The 15,501-nt window shown below is 43.9% G+C and overlaps 1 protein-coding gene across 3 annotated transcripts in view; it reads right to left on the minus strand.

Annotated features, from left to right (window-relative positions):
* Nucleotides 1–4,560: 4,560 nt before the first annotated feature.
* The window catches only part of Kiz (kizuna centrosomal protein), a 110,148-nt gene continuing 99,207 nt past the window's right edge, over nt 4,561–15,501 (minus strand). For all 3 annotated transcript variants that reach the window (XM_057781489.1, XM_057781488.1, XM_057781487.1), the window contains 2 exons: nt 5,366–5,409; nt 4,561–4,690 (listed from right to left, as the gene is read on the minus strand). In XM_057781489.1, the coding sequence (XP_057637472.1) occupies nt 4,587–4,690; nt 5,366–5,409 (148 nt within the window). In that variant the 3' untranslated portion in view covers nt 4,561–4,586. The remainder of the gene's footprint in view (nt 4,691–5,365; nt 5,410–15,501) is intronic.

Consider the following 15,501-nt stretch of genomic DNA (forward strand, 5'->3'; position numbering starts at 1 on the left):
TCTAGAAATTTCTCCTTCTGACTCTTTGATTTTTCCATGGAGTTGTATATTTCTCATTGATTTTGCAGATTTTGGCAATCAGGTATCTTACAAATGTCAGTGTTTCAACAATGGATTGTGACCTCACACTGTAGCAATTTTGCCACCCATATGTTTCAGAGTCATATTTATTGACACTTTCCCTTCATGAGTTTGTCTTTTCTGTTAATAAATTCTCTTTCTCAAAGTCATGATAGTTGCCTGTTTTCTTTAAAAATCTCAAGTTTTCTTTTCCACATCTAACAATACTTGCCATCTCCTCCCCACTTCCCTTGTTTTCTTTTTGCACCCAAGCTGTTTTCTCCTGGCTGCCCATCACAGGGTTTCTAACCGTGATAAAACACCATGGCCAGAAGAAAGTTGCCGAGGAAGGAGTTCATCTGGTTTACTCTTTCACATCACAGATCATCATCAAAGGAAGTCAGGACAAGAACTGAAGGCAGGGACGTGGAGGCAGGAGCTGAAGCCGAGACCATGAAGTAATGCTGCTTACTGGCTTACTTCCCATGGTAAGACTTGTTCCATGGTCTTTAAAAAAAAATCAAATGCTTAGAAAGTTGTCTAAAACATTCAAAGTCTCTTTAAAATGCCCAGGTATCTCTGAAAATTCAGATCCTCTTTAAAAGTTCAAAGTCTCTCAACTGTGGGCTCCTTTAAAATGAAAAATAACTTAGAAACTTTCTTATTCCAGGAGGGAATAACCAGGGCACAGCCACAGTCGAAGCAAAACCAAAACCGAACAGTGTGAAGCTCAGTTCAGACTTCTGGGACACACTCAGTCCTTTGTGCAGCGACAGGTATGCTAGTTCTGCTTCTCCGGCTTTGCCATCTACAGCACACACAGCTCATCTCATTAGTTCAAGCCAGCTCGACGCCACACCTGCTGCTGTGCTTACATTGTCTCATCTCCAAAATGCTGGGGTTGCCTGCTCCAACTGGGCTGCACTGTCACCACCAGCCTCTTCTGGGTTCTTTGCAGGAACTCTGACCTTGCCACATGGTGCCCAGGCTCAACCTCTCTCCATCCCGGGGCTTCTACTGTACCTTCACCAGTGGCCTCCCCTGACCCCGTGCCAAACCTCAGCTGTTCTCCATGCCCGATTCATGCGTTTAAACCAGTACCACCTGGGAATCTATTACACGACTGGCTGCCAGCACAAGGTACAGTTTTGGCTCTCTCTGGACTACAGATTCTGTGTGTTGACCCTGAGGAAATACTTCCCAAAGACTGTGCCATCATCAACAATAATGGCTCTTCTTAATCATAGACGATTCTTCCGGCTGAGCTTAGCAACATCCATTGCAAAGGTTTCACTTTAGTGAGTCTGGTCTCGTGTAAATCAGCAGATTATCCAACCCTTACTACCTAGAACCACATATTCTTAATACAAAATACCACACAAATGGTCTTTGCTTCCCTCCAAAACATTGTAAGTCAGGCCACTACCATCTGCATCACTCTGAACATTCTTATCTTCCAAGCCCCCACAGAATAGCCCATTAAACCCTGAGTACTCAATGGCTTTTCTAGCTCCAAGTTCCAAAATACTTCCACAATCTTCCCCAAACCAAGGTCAGGCCTGTCACAGCAATATCCCACATATCGGGTACCAATTTCTGTCTCAGAGTGATAAAACACCACGACCAAAAGGGAGAAAAGGGTTTATTTCATCTTACAGCTTCTAGTCCATCATCCAGGGGAGTCAGGGCACGAATGTGGAGGCAGGGATAGAATCAGAAGTAATGGAGGAATGCTGCTTGGTTAAAAGATTGAGTTTGGCCCTATTCCCCTCCTCAACTTAACTTCTCAGTTGCTCTACCATATGACACAATATAAAGATCTTGCCATATGCTAGCATGTGAAGAACTCTATGAATTTCTGTTTTATACATTATTCCCCATGGCTTTCTCATAAAACCTCCTTCCTTCCTTCCTTCCTTCCTTCCTTCCTTCCTTCCTTCCTTCCTTCCTTCCTTCCTTCCTTCCTTCCTTCCTTCCTCCATCCTCCTTCTTGTTTTTCGAGACAGGGTTTCTCCGTGTAGCCCTGGCTGTCCTGGAACTCACTCTGTAGACCAGGCTGGCCTCAAACTCACAGAGATCCACCTGCCTCTGCCTCCCTGAGTGCTGGGATTAAAGATGTATGCCACCATCACCCAGCTAAATTTTCTTATGGCATCCAGGACCATGGGAAAAGAGGCAGCATCCCATATGCCACCTCCGTGGGATCCTATCCATCCTATCCACAGTGGGATGTGCCCTTCCAAATCAATGTCAATAAAGAAAATGCCCCACAAACTTGCTTACAGGCAATCTGATGAAGGCGTTTTCTCAATTGAGACTCATTCCTCTTCCAAGATCACTCTAGCTTGTGACAGGTGACAAAAACCTAGCCAGTATACACAAAGACCACTTCTGTTTCTAAAATGAGAGGCTTGATGATTTGGTCCCCTTTTGACTCAAAAACTTGAGAAGGTAACTTCTAGAAAGCTTTTCCAGCCCTAAAGCAGTCCAACTCTTTCCATTGTGTATGTTAGGCCACAATGTACTTTTTGTTTATTTGTTGGATTGTCTTAGGCCTTTTCTGATGTCATCACAGAATACCTGATGTGAGGTAACACGTAGAACAGAAATTCTTAGTTCTGAAGGTGCCAGCATTTGGCAAGGTCTTCATGCTTTATCAAATGCAGTGAGTCAGAGAGGGGAGAGGGGCCAAACTTAATCCTTTAACTGAGAATTCATTTTCAAGAAAATGTCATTCATTAACCTATGACCTACCCTCTTACAGGTCCCATTTCTTAAATTTATTTCAATGGCATCAAATCTCAACACAAGTTTTAGAGAGAACATGTGAACTATTGCAACATAACTCTCACTTTCCCATGATAGCAAAAAGAAGAAAAAAGAATGTTGGAACATGAAACTAAAGTATTCTGAATAATAATATACTATATTAGTCAGGGTCTCTGGAGGAACAGAACTGATAGAACACACACACACACACACACACACACACACACACACACACAGGACTTATTAGCATGGCTTGCGGGCTGTGGTCCAACCAGTCCAACAAAGGCTGTCAACCAACTGAAGGTTCAAGAATCCAGTAGTTGTTCAGTCCACGAGGCTGGATGACTCAGCCGGAATTCCAAAGAAGGAGATTCTAATGCCAGTGAAGGAGTGAACTTGTTAGTGAGAGCAAGCAGGAACAAAGAGAACTTCCTTCTTTCATGTCCTTTAGAGGCTGCGTCAGGTGTGGTCCATTTTAAACGTGTATCTTCCCACCTCAAAAGATCTGGATTAAAAGTGGGTCAACCCACTTCAAATTGCTTAATTAAAAACCCACACAAGTGTTACCAGCTACTTGAAGTTTTAGTTAATTCTAGATGTCGTCAAAAGGGCAACCAAGAACCACCACCAGATAATTTAATTTTAAAAATTATTATATATGCACATTTATATGTATATATGTTCATATATATATATATATATATATATATATATCCCCACCTAGCCAGGAATTCCCTATGTAGACCAGGGCAGCCTGAACACATTTCATATAAACAAGTTATAGATCATGCAGTCTTCTGTGGCTTCCTTTCATTTAGTGTGGTATTTTCAAGGTTTACCCATGTAGCACACATCAGCTTCCATTCCTTTTTATTTCACTATGTGGATAGATCTCACTGTTAATCACTTACCAGGTGATGGGCATTTATTTCCACATTATACTTGCTATGAATAACATTTTTATGGACATTTAAAACACACTTTGGAATAGATATAATTTCTCTTGGAGTGGAATGGACAGACGGCAGGGCAAGTCTGTGGTTAACCCTTTGAGGGCTGTTTTCCAAAACTGCTGTACCGTATCCTATCCAACCCTTCCAGCAGCCTGTGTGATTTCTTCACATCTGTATCAACACTTGGATTGTCTCTTTAGAGCCCAGTGGTATCTCTTTGCGGTTTTTACTTGCATTTTCAAAGACTAAAAGCTTTTTATTGTGCTTACTGGCCATCTATATCTTTGGAGAGATGTCCAGTCAAATGCTATGTCCAATTGAGACAGGGTCTGTCTTAGTTACTGTTCTACTGCTATGTCAAAACATCATGATCAAAGCAATTTATAAAAAAAAAAGCATTTAGTTTCGGGCTCATGGTTCCAGAGGGCAGTGGAGTCTATGACTATCATGACTGGAAGCATGGACGCCAGCAGGCAGGCAGACAGGCAGGGTGCTACAGTAGCTGAAAGCTTACATGTTGAGATAACAACCATGAAACAGAGAGATGTGCCGTTACACTGGCTTCCCACAGAACTCCCTGGGGCCAGGGACGAACGCCCCTGAGCCTCTCTCATGCTAGGCAAGTGCTGTAGGACAGAACTACTCCCGGCCCTTGTTCACATTTCTATCATGCAACCTCACTTGAATAGTGTCAGTTTCCCCTTTAACAACTAGCAAACTTAGAAGGATATTTTTATGTTGGGAATTACACACAAACATACAGTGACAGTTTGTTTAAAGACTTTATTTCCGGCATGGAACAGCTTACGTGTCATAGAAATCATCGAAGTCATCAGACACGTTATGGTCTTTAGGACGAAGAGCAGCTTCGATGTCAGAGTTGCTGTCATCAGACTCCCCCCAGAAGGCTGGAAGAGAACAGGACCTGGCTCATTAGCATTTTGTACTCTAATAGAGGGTTTTCAAAACTGCAAGGCAATCGCCTAGTTGAAGGACTGGCTTGCTAAAGGTCTAAAGTACTGTGTCACCTGTACAAATTTACATATTTCATGCTATGCTTTTCACATTGTTCCAGAGCAATCCTTGAAGAATCCTTCTTTTATCTTTCATTAAGTCCAACGCTTTATTATAGGATAGACATCTTCTGTGCCACAATTAGTGAGAGACAGTGGGATTAGAAAGCAGGCAAAGAGAGTACATCTGGGTTAAATGCTAGTAGCTGGTAAGGATGGGGGGAACTGGGTATGGAGAAGCCAGTTAGGGCTACTGCAAAAGTCCTACCAGGCATGGGCAATACATACTCATGGGCCCTGCCTTGGGGGCAGGGAAAGAGAGGCAAAACACTCTGAAGGTAGAAGGCATCAATTCTGACAATCAATTCCAAATAAACTGTACTACCACTGCAGCCCATGGCACCTTCACGGTCCTTTCACTGAAGGCCTTGTTCATGGGCACCTGTGTGCGCTGTCCCTGGGCTCACAGGACATGTCACAGTCCTCACACAAGGACACAGAAGACAAAGACATAACATAACTATTTTGGTTAAGATGAGAAATGACAATTGGTGTCCGTTTATTTCTTACCATTTGACTTGATAGTGGTCACGGGGTCCCTTTTGCTTTCATGCCTATAAAATAAGAAAGTGAAAATGGCAGCTGGTCTAAGAGCTTCACAGGGAGCTGCTTGGGAAGAAGCGGTGGTGTTTATGGGAAGGAGAGAAATTTTATATTTCCTTCCCAGGCTCTAAAAGCATAAAAGTGTCAAGGATCAGGGTGGCCAGAGGCATTTGCTGGGGGGCCCTCCTGCTGAAGGGAGACACAACAGTAGTCGGCAGAGGATGATTTCCGTTCAATAGTCCTCTGCAAAACACTGTGTACAAAGTGTCAGCACTTTGGAGAAAACGCGAAGTGGAATACCTGAAGAGAATTCAAGATGTTGGGGAGGAAGCTGAAATACCTCAGTCAAAGCAGCAACAACAGTGCTAGCTGTTTAACAAAGGCAGTCACAGTAGACACACTGTGAGAAATAGCAGCTGTTTTGGGCACCCAAGTTTAGCTTTCTAGATACCCACTGATAGAAATACTTGTGGCTATGGCCTTTGGTACCTTCTGGCCTCCTCTGGTGAATGTAGGAGGGCAGGATAGCGGCTCTTTGGAGTGGGATTTCTCAGTGTGCCTTTCCAGGGCTGTATGCAATTTTATGAACTTGAAGAGCCCTTCTGGAAGCATCACTTACACTCTGTATTGTACCTAAATTCTCCAAGTGTCATGCTGAGGGACATTAGGGAAGAAATACACTTTTTCTATACAAGGTATCACATTTCCCTCTCATGGCCAGGACCCTGTTCACCTTGATGGAAGAACTTTTCAAATTCATCCCCCACTTGGACAAGTCTTGACAACCTGCAGTTTACACATATGCCTTGTAATACATGCATCAGCAAAGCAGGCTCTACTAAGGGTCCATCCTCTATGCTCTACAGTACCTTACAGCACTCCCTTGCACTTGGTACCAACTGCTGACCAGGATCCAGCAGTAGAGCCCATGGTCATTCTTCATAAAGAAAACATCAGAAAGGAACCAACAGACAGGCAATAGTCATGCTAGCACCCAATGCTACCATGGGGGTGGGCATCAACAAAGTGAGCCTCAAAAATCCTTTTAGTAAGGTATGCACACACACAATGAACCCCATGTGCATTGTGAAATTATTTACCTACTTCCATTACCTAGGAGCTAGGTAGCTGGGCTAGGTACAGGGAGGCAGAGGTAGATTATAAAAGCTCTGGGAAACCGGTAGTCTTCAGACAGCTGTGGTCTGGATAATAAGAGGCATAGGAAGAGGGTCAAGTCTATTGCTGGATGGAATTGAGAGGACAAAGAGCTTGGTGACAGAGAGGGCTGAGAGCTGCAGGGTCCCCAGATGGCAAGGTACTTCTAGTTGAGAAAGAGGACACTGCAGCCCGGACTGAGGAACTGGATGTGGCAGCTGAATATCTTGATGCAAGAATCAAACCACAGAGGCAGCCACGACCAGGCCAGGTCACTACAGCTTCAGTGACTACTATGGGTTCCAGAAACATGTCCAGCATACTGGTAGCTCTACTTGTCCTCCTCCAAAACAATTTGTCGTCAAGCTCAGCAACCTTCAAGTGTGGTCTCCACTCCAACAGGATAGTCCTTTCTCCCACTGCAGAAAGTGGCAATCCCAACTTTCTGATTCCCCCAATGTCCCTTACCAAACATAGTCAATAACTATGCCCTGCCAACTTGACTTCCTGGTAATTCCCAAGGCCCTTACCAATTCCTTATGTACTTTCACCACAATGGCAAGCTAACCAGAAACTTCTGCCTGAATGTTTGCAATGGCTTCACTGATGACACCACACCTAATTTCTTCTCCTATTATCCAACTTCTACTTGGCAACAAGAGTGAGATGCTTGACACATAAATCTTACATTTTCTGGTGAAAAACTCTTTAATGTCTTCGCCACTGTTTTTGGCATAAAGCCTAAATGCTGAAAGGTACTTCCCGAGGTGGCTCCCAAACGATGCTGAGCTTCCTGACTGTATCCCCATGCCCTTTTCACTGCAGTCCTCATCAAACTGCTGTTTTCCACCCATTCGCTCTGCTAACCGATAGCTACTCCTTACCCCATAGGCTGCACGTGGATTATCCGGCGCTTAGCAACTAGCAGGTGCTAGGGTGGAATGAATAAATGACCTTTTTAATGACCTTTTTACAGCACTGGGTCCTGCCGAAAGGCTCATGATCAATGTTCAATGACACAAAATGTGATCTGTATGTTTATAATTAACATGTGACTCCAGTATCAGGCTGAGTTTCTTTGTCTTCTCAGCAAAGGGAAAAATATCCAGGGGGGAAAAAGAGGAAAGAAAAGGAAAAAAAAGTACCTCACACAATGCTGCAAATGTGGCCATGGCCGAGTGACTATCCTCCATGCAAGTGAGTGTTTGTAATCACCTAACTCTCAAAAGCAAGTGAACTGAGCCAGCAGCAAGGTCAGGTCCCACTGCGTGGAGGTGACTCACTGAGCATGTCAGGGACCCTCTTGCTTTGTGCAAGGTAGTTTAGGCATATCATCTCTTTATGAGGCCACTCGAACTTCCCTTTTCTGTTTGCTCTGGGTTAAGCTGCGTAGTTTTGAATCATTTAAACCACTGGGAGCAGGAAACAATATCAGTCAAATATGAATTAATTGTACAGTCGCTTTTAATTATTAGACTTCTTACAAGAAACCTATTTAAGAACTACATATGCCACAGTTGATCGCCGAGAAAGGTAGAGGATGCTCTCAAGTATTCTCCATTCTACCCTGGTAACTTAGGAACAATATATATATTTTTTTCTCTCAGTAGGAACCCATCTCTAAAAATCAATGTGATACTTTTTATTACGTACAACTCCCAGGGTCAACATTTCTTTCAAGGGTCTCACCAAGCATGTAAAGAAAGGCACAGGGGAATGACTGTCTATGGAATCCTGGACAGAGTCAACTAGTTTAGTTATGGAGAAAAAAGTAGACGTGAACTCCCCCTTTCAGAGTAAGAAACTGGGTTTTACTTTTCAGGCCACACGCTTGGGCCATCAGTCCATCAAAAGTGTTTATAAATGAATATGGTTGTACCTCAATGAAACTTCATGTAGAGAGAATGGCACTTGACTCTCATGTACTTTCACACGTCTTGAAACAGAACTTTACTTTAGGCCCTTTTAAATAACCAATTAGAAGTATAAAAACTAGCCGGGCGGTGGTGGTGCACAGAAGCTACTTCCAGGACAGGCTCCAAAGCTACAGAGAAACCCTGTCTCAAAAAACAAAACAAAGCAAAACAAACAAAAAAAGAAGTATAAAGACTGTTGGACACAGTGGTTAATTCCAACACTTGGGAGGCAGAGGTAGGCAGATCTCTGTGAGTTCAAGACCACCCTGGTCTTGGGAACTAGTCCAAAAGGAATAACGCAGACCACAATTTTGCTGTTATTTAAAGTTGCAATGCTGAGGATTCTGAGACAGTCCTGGCATTATTGCAGTGTACACGTAAATTGTCTTATTAAGGGAAGGTGTAAGTGGCAACACTAAAGCAGGAAAGGAGGTGGAAGTAACATACTGTAAGGATTCACATGGGCAAGACCTCACCTAGCTATTCATATTAGCTCCTGAATTTCATAAACACTCAACACTGTAAGATGCTAAAAACGTAGAAGGCTGGAAAATTCCGAAGCTAAGAAGCATGCGCTCTAAAGAAGACAGGGAGAAACCAGAGCAATAAAAGTCTAAGAGGACAGAGCAACACAAAGACCAGGCCAGAGAGTGCATCCTGGTAAAATGGGATTCCTGCAGGATTCCTCCTAGATTACAGATGACCTGGATCAGACATCATTGGTCAGCCCAGAAAGAAATGTTTGCAAAGACAGCCTGTCTCCCCAAATAGTCTGTCCGCTTGAAGCAGAGAGTTTCAGGAAACAGACTATGAACACACATAGCCCCCAACGCTGCAAAGTTCTCCTCATTTCCAAGTCCCTAACCTGTATAAAGGTTGCAGCCTCCCCGCTCCGAGACCCTTCAGTTCCCCTTGTTGTGTGTGCTAATAAACACAGTCTGTTGAAAGTCAGACTCTGGTCTCTTTCTTCCTTCTGCCTCTTTCTGATGCTTCAGAAATCTAATACCAGGGGCTTCAGAGACTGAGGTGTGGGAATAAGGTGGTGAGTTCAAGAGCCTGTAGGCAAGTCTGTGGTGCATCTTCTCAATTAGTGACTGACATGCAAGGGCAGTACTAACCGCTGGAGAGAAGCTCACAGTCGCTTAAGAAAGCAGGGCAAGCCATGGAAAGCAACTCACTAAGCTGCATTCCTCCTCTGCTTCAGTCATGTTCCTGCTGTGAGATTCAGCCTTGATTTCCTTAAGACTGCGGCAACCAAATAAACCCTTTATTCCCTAAGTTGCTTTTGGTCATGGTAATTATCAAAGCAAACTAGGACACTCACTAGATTGGAAAATCTAATAGAAACAGATGAGTTTCTTGATACAGCCGGCCTACTAAAATTAATGACTACGCTATGTAGCTACCAGTGGCCACTTTCACGCAGACCTTCAATGAGAAGGAGCACATGAAACAAGTAGAAATGTAAAATGTGAGGAGAAAAGGAACACAAGGAAGGTGATGCCGACTCAAGTCCTGCACTCAAGGAGGTATCCCAGACCCAAAAAGAGGAACATGGGATGTACTCACTCATAATCGGTTTCTAGCCATAAATAAAAGACATTAAGCATATAATTTGTGATCCTATAGAAGTTAAATAAGAAAGTGAACCCAAAGAAAATCATATAGTCATCCACATGGAGAGGGGGAAGTAGACAAGATTGCAGGGCAAAAACTGGGAACTTGCGGGTGAGGTGGCATGGGGCAAAGGGGAAATGGGATGAGAAACATGAGAAGGGGAGGATGGGAGGAGCTCGGGGGATTGGGATGGTTGGGATATAGGAAGGATTGATACGGGAGCAGCGAAGTATATACCCTATCTAAGGGAGCCATCTTAGAGTTGGCAAGAGACTTGACTCTTGAGGGGTTCGCAGGTGTCCAGGAATATGTCCCCAGCTGGTACCTTGGGCAACTAAGGAGAGGGAACCTGAAATGACCCTATCCTATACTGATGAATATCTTGCATATCTCCTTAGAACCTTCATCTGGCGATGGATCGAGGTAGAGACAGAGTCTCAATTTGGAGCAACGGTCTGAGCTCTTAAGGTCCAAATGAGGAGCAGAAGGAGGGAGAACATGAGCAAAAAATCAGGACCACGAGGGATGCACCCACCCACTGTGACAGTGGAACTGATTTATTGGGAGCCCACCAAGGCCAGCTGGTCTGGGACTGAATAAGCATGGGTTGATTCCGGACTCTCTGAGCATGGCGGACAATGAAGGCAGATGAGAAGCCAAGGACAATGGCACTAGGTTTCGATCCTAATACATGAACCGGCTTTGTGGGAGCTTAGCCTGTTTAGATGCTCACCTTCCTGGAAGTAGACAGAAGACCTTCGTCTTCCCGCAGGGCAGAGAATTTGGACTGCTCTTCAGTATCAAGAGGGAGGGGGAATGGTGTGGGGGGAGGAGAAGAGGAGTGGGGATAGGGGGAGGGAAGTGGGGGGAGGGGGCAATATTTGGGAGGAGGGGAGGGAAATGGGAAACGGGGAGCAGGTGGAAATTTTAATTAAAAAAGAATAAAAAAAAAAAAGAAAAAAAAAAGAAAGCTAAAAAAAAAAAAAAAATTTAAAGAAAAGCCTATGCTAAATGGAATAAAGAGAGTGGTAACCCCAGGGAAACACCCCGATCTTGCTAAGCTTCCAACTTGTGAAAAGAAATGAAAGGAACACTAAGGCAGCAATGGGAAACACCAACAACAGAAAGTTGGGGTAAAGGTAACTGAAAGAGGGGACAAGTTCCAGCCCCAGAAAGCCAGACTTGGTAGTTTCGGCCACGTGCCTCTGACTTACAGTCAAGGACACAAGACAGGGGTTGTGGAATCTCCCTTCACAGTTAAGGAAAGCCACTGAGGCCAGGTGTGTATTAGGGGTGTCCTTGAGTGGAGGCCGAGAAAGGTCACTATGTTGTAGGGACATAGCCCCACCCATTGGGGGCGTGTTTGCCTCGGGCTAATGTTTACGGATAAATCTGCCGGGCGTGAGCCCAGCAGCCCTTTTCTTTTGCTCTGCTTTTCCAGTGCTCCGCGGGAACCTGTGGTCCTGTAAGTTTATTTCCTTATTAAAGCTGTATATATCTATATAATCTGTCTGCATTCATTTGCGCCACCACATTTGGCGCCCAACGTGGGGCTATTTTGCCCCCGACCCGGCACAGGGGGGGCGCAAGCTCCACCTTTCCCGGCTAGTTGCCTGAGCTCAGGAAGGCGATTTACAGCGTGCTCCCTACTCGCTTTTCCTTCCCCCTCCTCCCTCTCTCGGCCTCTCTCTCACAACCACCACGCGCGCCCGTGCGCATGCACGCGTCCGTGCGCACAACACACGAGCGGCCCGGGTGTTCCTACCTCTATTTTTGTATGAGTATGCTTATAACTTTGTCCATATTGTATTGATACATCTACCATATTACATTGTACATTTCTACCTCTGATACTATGACATTGTTTACAGTTGAAGATCATTGTCTTCATATATTGCACAGTTGTTTATTCTTTTAGTCTTCAAAGTTAGATAGGTATTGAGAATTATATGTTTGTCATATTTATTTTTAAGTTTATCAGGTCTTTTAGTTACATAGAGATTATATTTAGTATAGATAGTATGATCTTCAGCCTCTTCGAAGAGCTGTAGAAAATGGCCTTTAATCTAACCTAAAATTTCTATGCCAAAGAGACACAATTACTCCTGGCAACACCACTCTACTCCCGAGAGAACGTTGAGCACCAAAGACACTCCACTGGGAGCTTGTCTTCTTGGCAGAACTGGCCTTTGGGTTAAGAAAAGCCCATACCTCAACTTCTGACAAAGATACAGAATATCCCTAAGTGGATAAAACAGGATTGTCTTATCTTGCCAAGACAGGGTAGGATAGTCCTAAGAAAGTTCCTTGCCTTTAATAATGGTATGCCAGTTATGTTAGGCCTTAGCCAAAGTTGGTTGACTCAACATTGCAAACGAGACTTTGGGTGATTGCCCAGGTAGTCAGTTGTCTCTGTCAATTGTTGCACATTTTGGATATCTCTCGATTGTTAAGTAATATTTATTCCCTTCTCAGATCTTTGACGGAGTTGAAGATTATATAATTGTAGTTACTCTCTATGTTATTTAGACTCCTTGAGATAGAATGTTTAGCAAAAGTTTTGTTCTCAATATTGTTTGTTATATTTATTATTTGTTATTATTGTATATAGTTGTATTTGGTTTGGTTCTATCTTATTTAGACAAAAGGGGGAGATGTAGGGACATAGCCCCACCCATTGGGGGCGTGTTCGCCTCGGGCTAATGTTTACGGATAAATCTGCCAGGCATGAGCCCAGCAGCCCTTTTCTTTTGCTCCGCTTTTCCAGTGCTCCGTGGGAACCTGTGGTCCTGTAAGTTTATTTCCTTATTAAAGCTGTATATATCTATATAATCTGTCTGCATTCATTTGCGCCACCACACTATGTGAAGCTGTGAAGGTGAAGCCTGGATTGTGTTAGAGACCCCCAAGATGTAGATGCCAGATTTGTGGGATACCTGCCAACAGAGCTACAGACTGGGTGTGGGACCAGCCCAAGAGAGAGGAATATGTCATAGTCAACAAAGCTGAAAGGAGTTGGAGATCTAAAGACAGCTTTTGCATCACACATAGAGATGCAGAATCTGGCCTTTGCCCTGCTGGTTTTTATTCTCCAGCATTTCCTCACTATGCTCCCTTGACTTCCCTTTTGGAATGTAATGTACATTCTGTACCAATGTATGCTAGAATACGTGATCTGCTTTTGATTTTGATTTATAGGAGTTACAGTAAAGAGACTGCCATGAGTCCCAGAAGAGACTTTGGACTTTTAAACAGTGCTGAGACTGTAATACACTATTCTGTATTTGGAATGAATGCATTTTTTGCATTATATGGCTAAAAGCCTAAGGGCACCAGAGAGCAGATGGTGATGGTTTGAATAAGAATGGCTCCCATAGGCTCATATATTTGAATGCTTAGTCACCCACCAGGGAGTGGAATTGTTTGAAAGGATTAGAAGGATTGGGGGTGTGGCCCTGTTGGAGTTGGTGTGGCCTTGTTGGAAAAAAATGTGTGCCACTGGGGGTGGGCTTTGAGGTTTCAAAAGCCCATGCCAGGCCCAGGCTCCTGTCTTGTACTCTGCTTTCAGATCAGGAGGTAGCTCTCAGCTGCTTCTCCAGCACCATGCTTGCTTGACAACATACTCTCTGCCATGATCATAATGAACTAACCCTCTGAAACTGTAAGCAAGGCCCCAATTAAATGCTTTCTTTTATAACATTTGCCTTGGTCACTGGCCTCTTCACAGAAACAGAACAGTAACTAAGACAGTGGCTTCATTACAAACAGTGAGACTGATTGAAAAAAACAAAACCAAACCAAACAAAATCACTGAGGGGCTGGAGAGACGAGTCTTCAGTTAAGAGCACTTGCTCTTGCAGAGGGGCAGGCTCTTGGCACCTGCATGGCACTCACAAACATGTAAATTCCACTTCCAGAGGACCCGACACCCTCTTCTAACCTCTGAAGGCACCAGGCACACATATGGTGCATATACATATAGGAAATCAAACACTCATACATACAAAAAACACAATAAACACATCTAAAAAGAAAATCTGATTTAACAAAGGCCAGGCCCAAATGCAGTCACTGGTGAATTTTAACATACTTTCAAAGAAGAATTAATACCAATGCGTCTTAAACTATTCCATAAAACAGGAGGGAGCACTTCCAAACTCTGTCTAAGATGATACCAAAACCAATAAAGCTATAACAAAAGGAAATGATAGACCAGTCTCCTTGAATGCAGGCACAAAAATTTACAACAAAATTCTTGTGAACTAAAATCAATAAGACAGCAAAAGAAATGCAAAACAAAACATTCGCCCTAATAAAGCTCAATAAATATTATTTATAAAACAATAAATTTAACATATCAATAAATAGAATCAAAAGACACAAATCACAAGGTCATCTTGGTAGATACAGAAAAGGTTTTGGACAAAAATCCAATGTCCTTTCATGACAAAAGTACCGTAGCCCAGGAACAGAAGGAATATATCTCAACACAATAAAGGCTGTTTCAGGGCCTTGACATGCGCCAAGAGTCTACATATTCCCATCTAGGTCAAGATGAAGACCAGTCTTCTATCAACAGACCGAAAGGCAGTCAGGAAGGAGCCCATGAAGACTTTCTTGAGCAATGCCCACCCAGTTCCTGTTTCTCAAGACGGAATGCAGATGGCACTGGGGCAGTCTGGGAAGAGGACCTCACTTGAGGGGAGCTCAGATTTCCCTTTGAATGAATGTGTATACCTCTCCTATACATACCACTTGCAGATAACTGTATAGAATATATACTGCCCTTCAGCTCAGGAATGTGATACCAGACTGAGAGGAGGCACTTTTGCTTAAAGAAGAAGGCTTGAGTGGATGGCAGAGCACACTCTAAGCAAGTGCAGCAGTGACCTGGGTGCCTGTGAGAGGCTCACATGGGGAGGAGAGATAGGTACCTAACAGCTTTTATACCTCGCTGGGTGGTGATAGGAACACCATGGGGCCACTAGAAGTTCATCTGGCACAGTCACCCTCTGCTCAGGAAGCACTGGAAAAGTTAACTGAAGCCAGGTAAATGGTAGGGTAGGTGTATTCCAGTCAAACAACGAAACCCTCAAAGACAAAGGACAGTATGCTGCGTCAGGGCATGACAGCAGACTTGACACTGTGCTGGACATCCCATAAGTCTACACAGTAGGTCAGCAAGAGCACCTAGAACATGGCTACTCCAGTGGGAGGGGTACATGCAGTACATTGGGATGGGGCCTGCTTGATACTCACTTCTGATCCTGAAAGGAGGACAAGCAGAGACTAGAAGACTGGGGGATATGGTAATGTTAGCAACATAGTGATGGCCAATCCTCTCTCGCTCTATCTCTTCCTCTCCCCGCCCCTCCCACCTGTCTTCCACAAGGGAAAAATTCGACATTAACAAAC

The sequence above is a fragment of the Chionomys nivalis genome, chromosome 9 (assembly GCF_950005125.1).
Source record: "Chionomys nivalis chromosome 9, mChiNiv1.1, whole genome shotgun sequence".
Taxonomy (NCBI): domain Eukaryota; kingdom Metazoa; phylum Chordata; class Mammalia; order Rodentia; family Cricetidae; genus Chionomys; species Chionomys nivalis.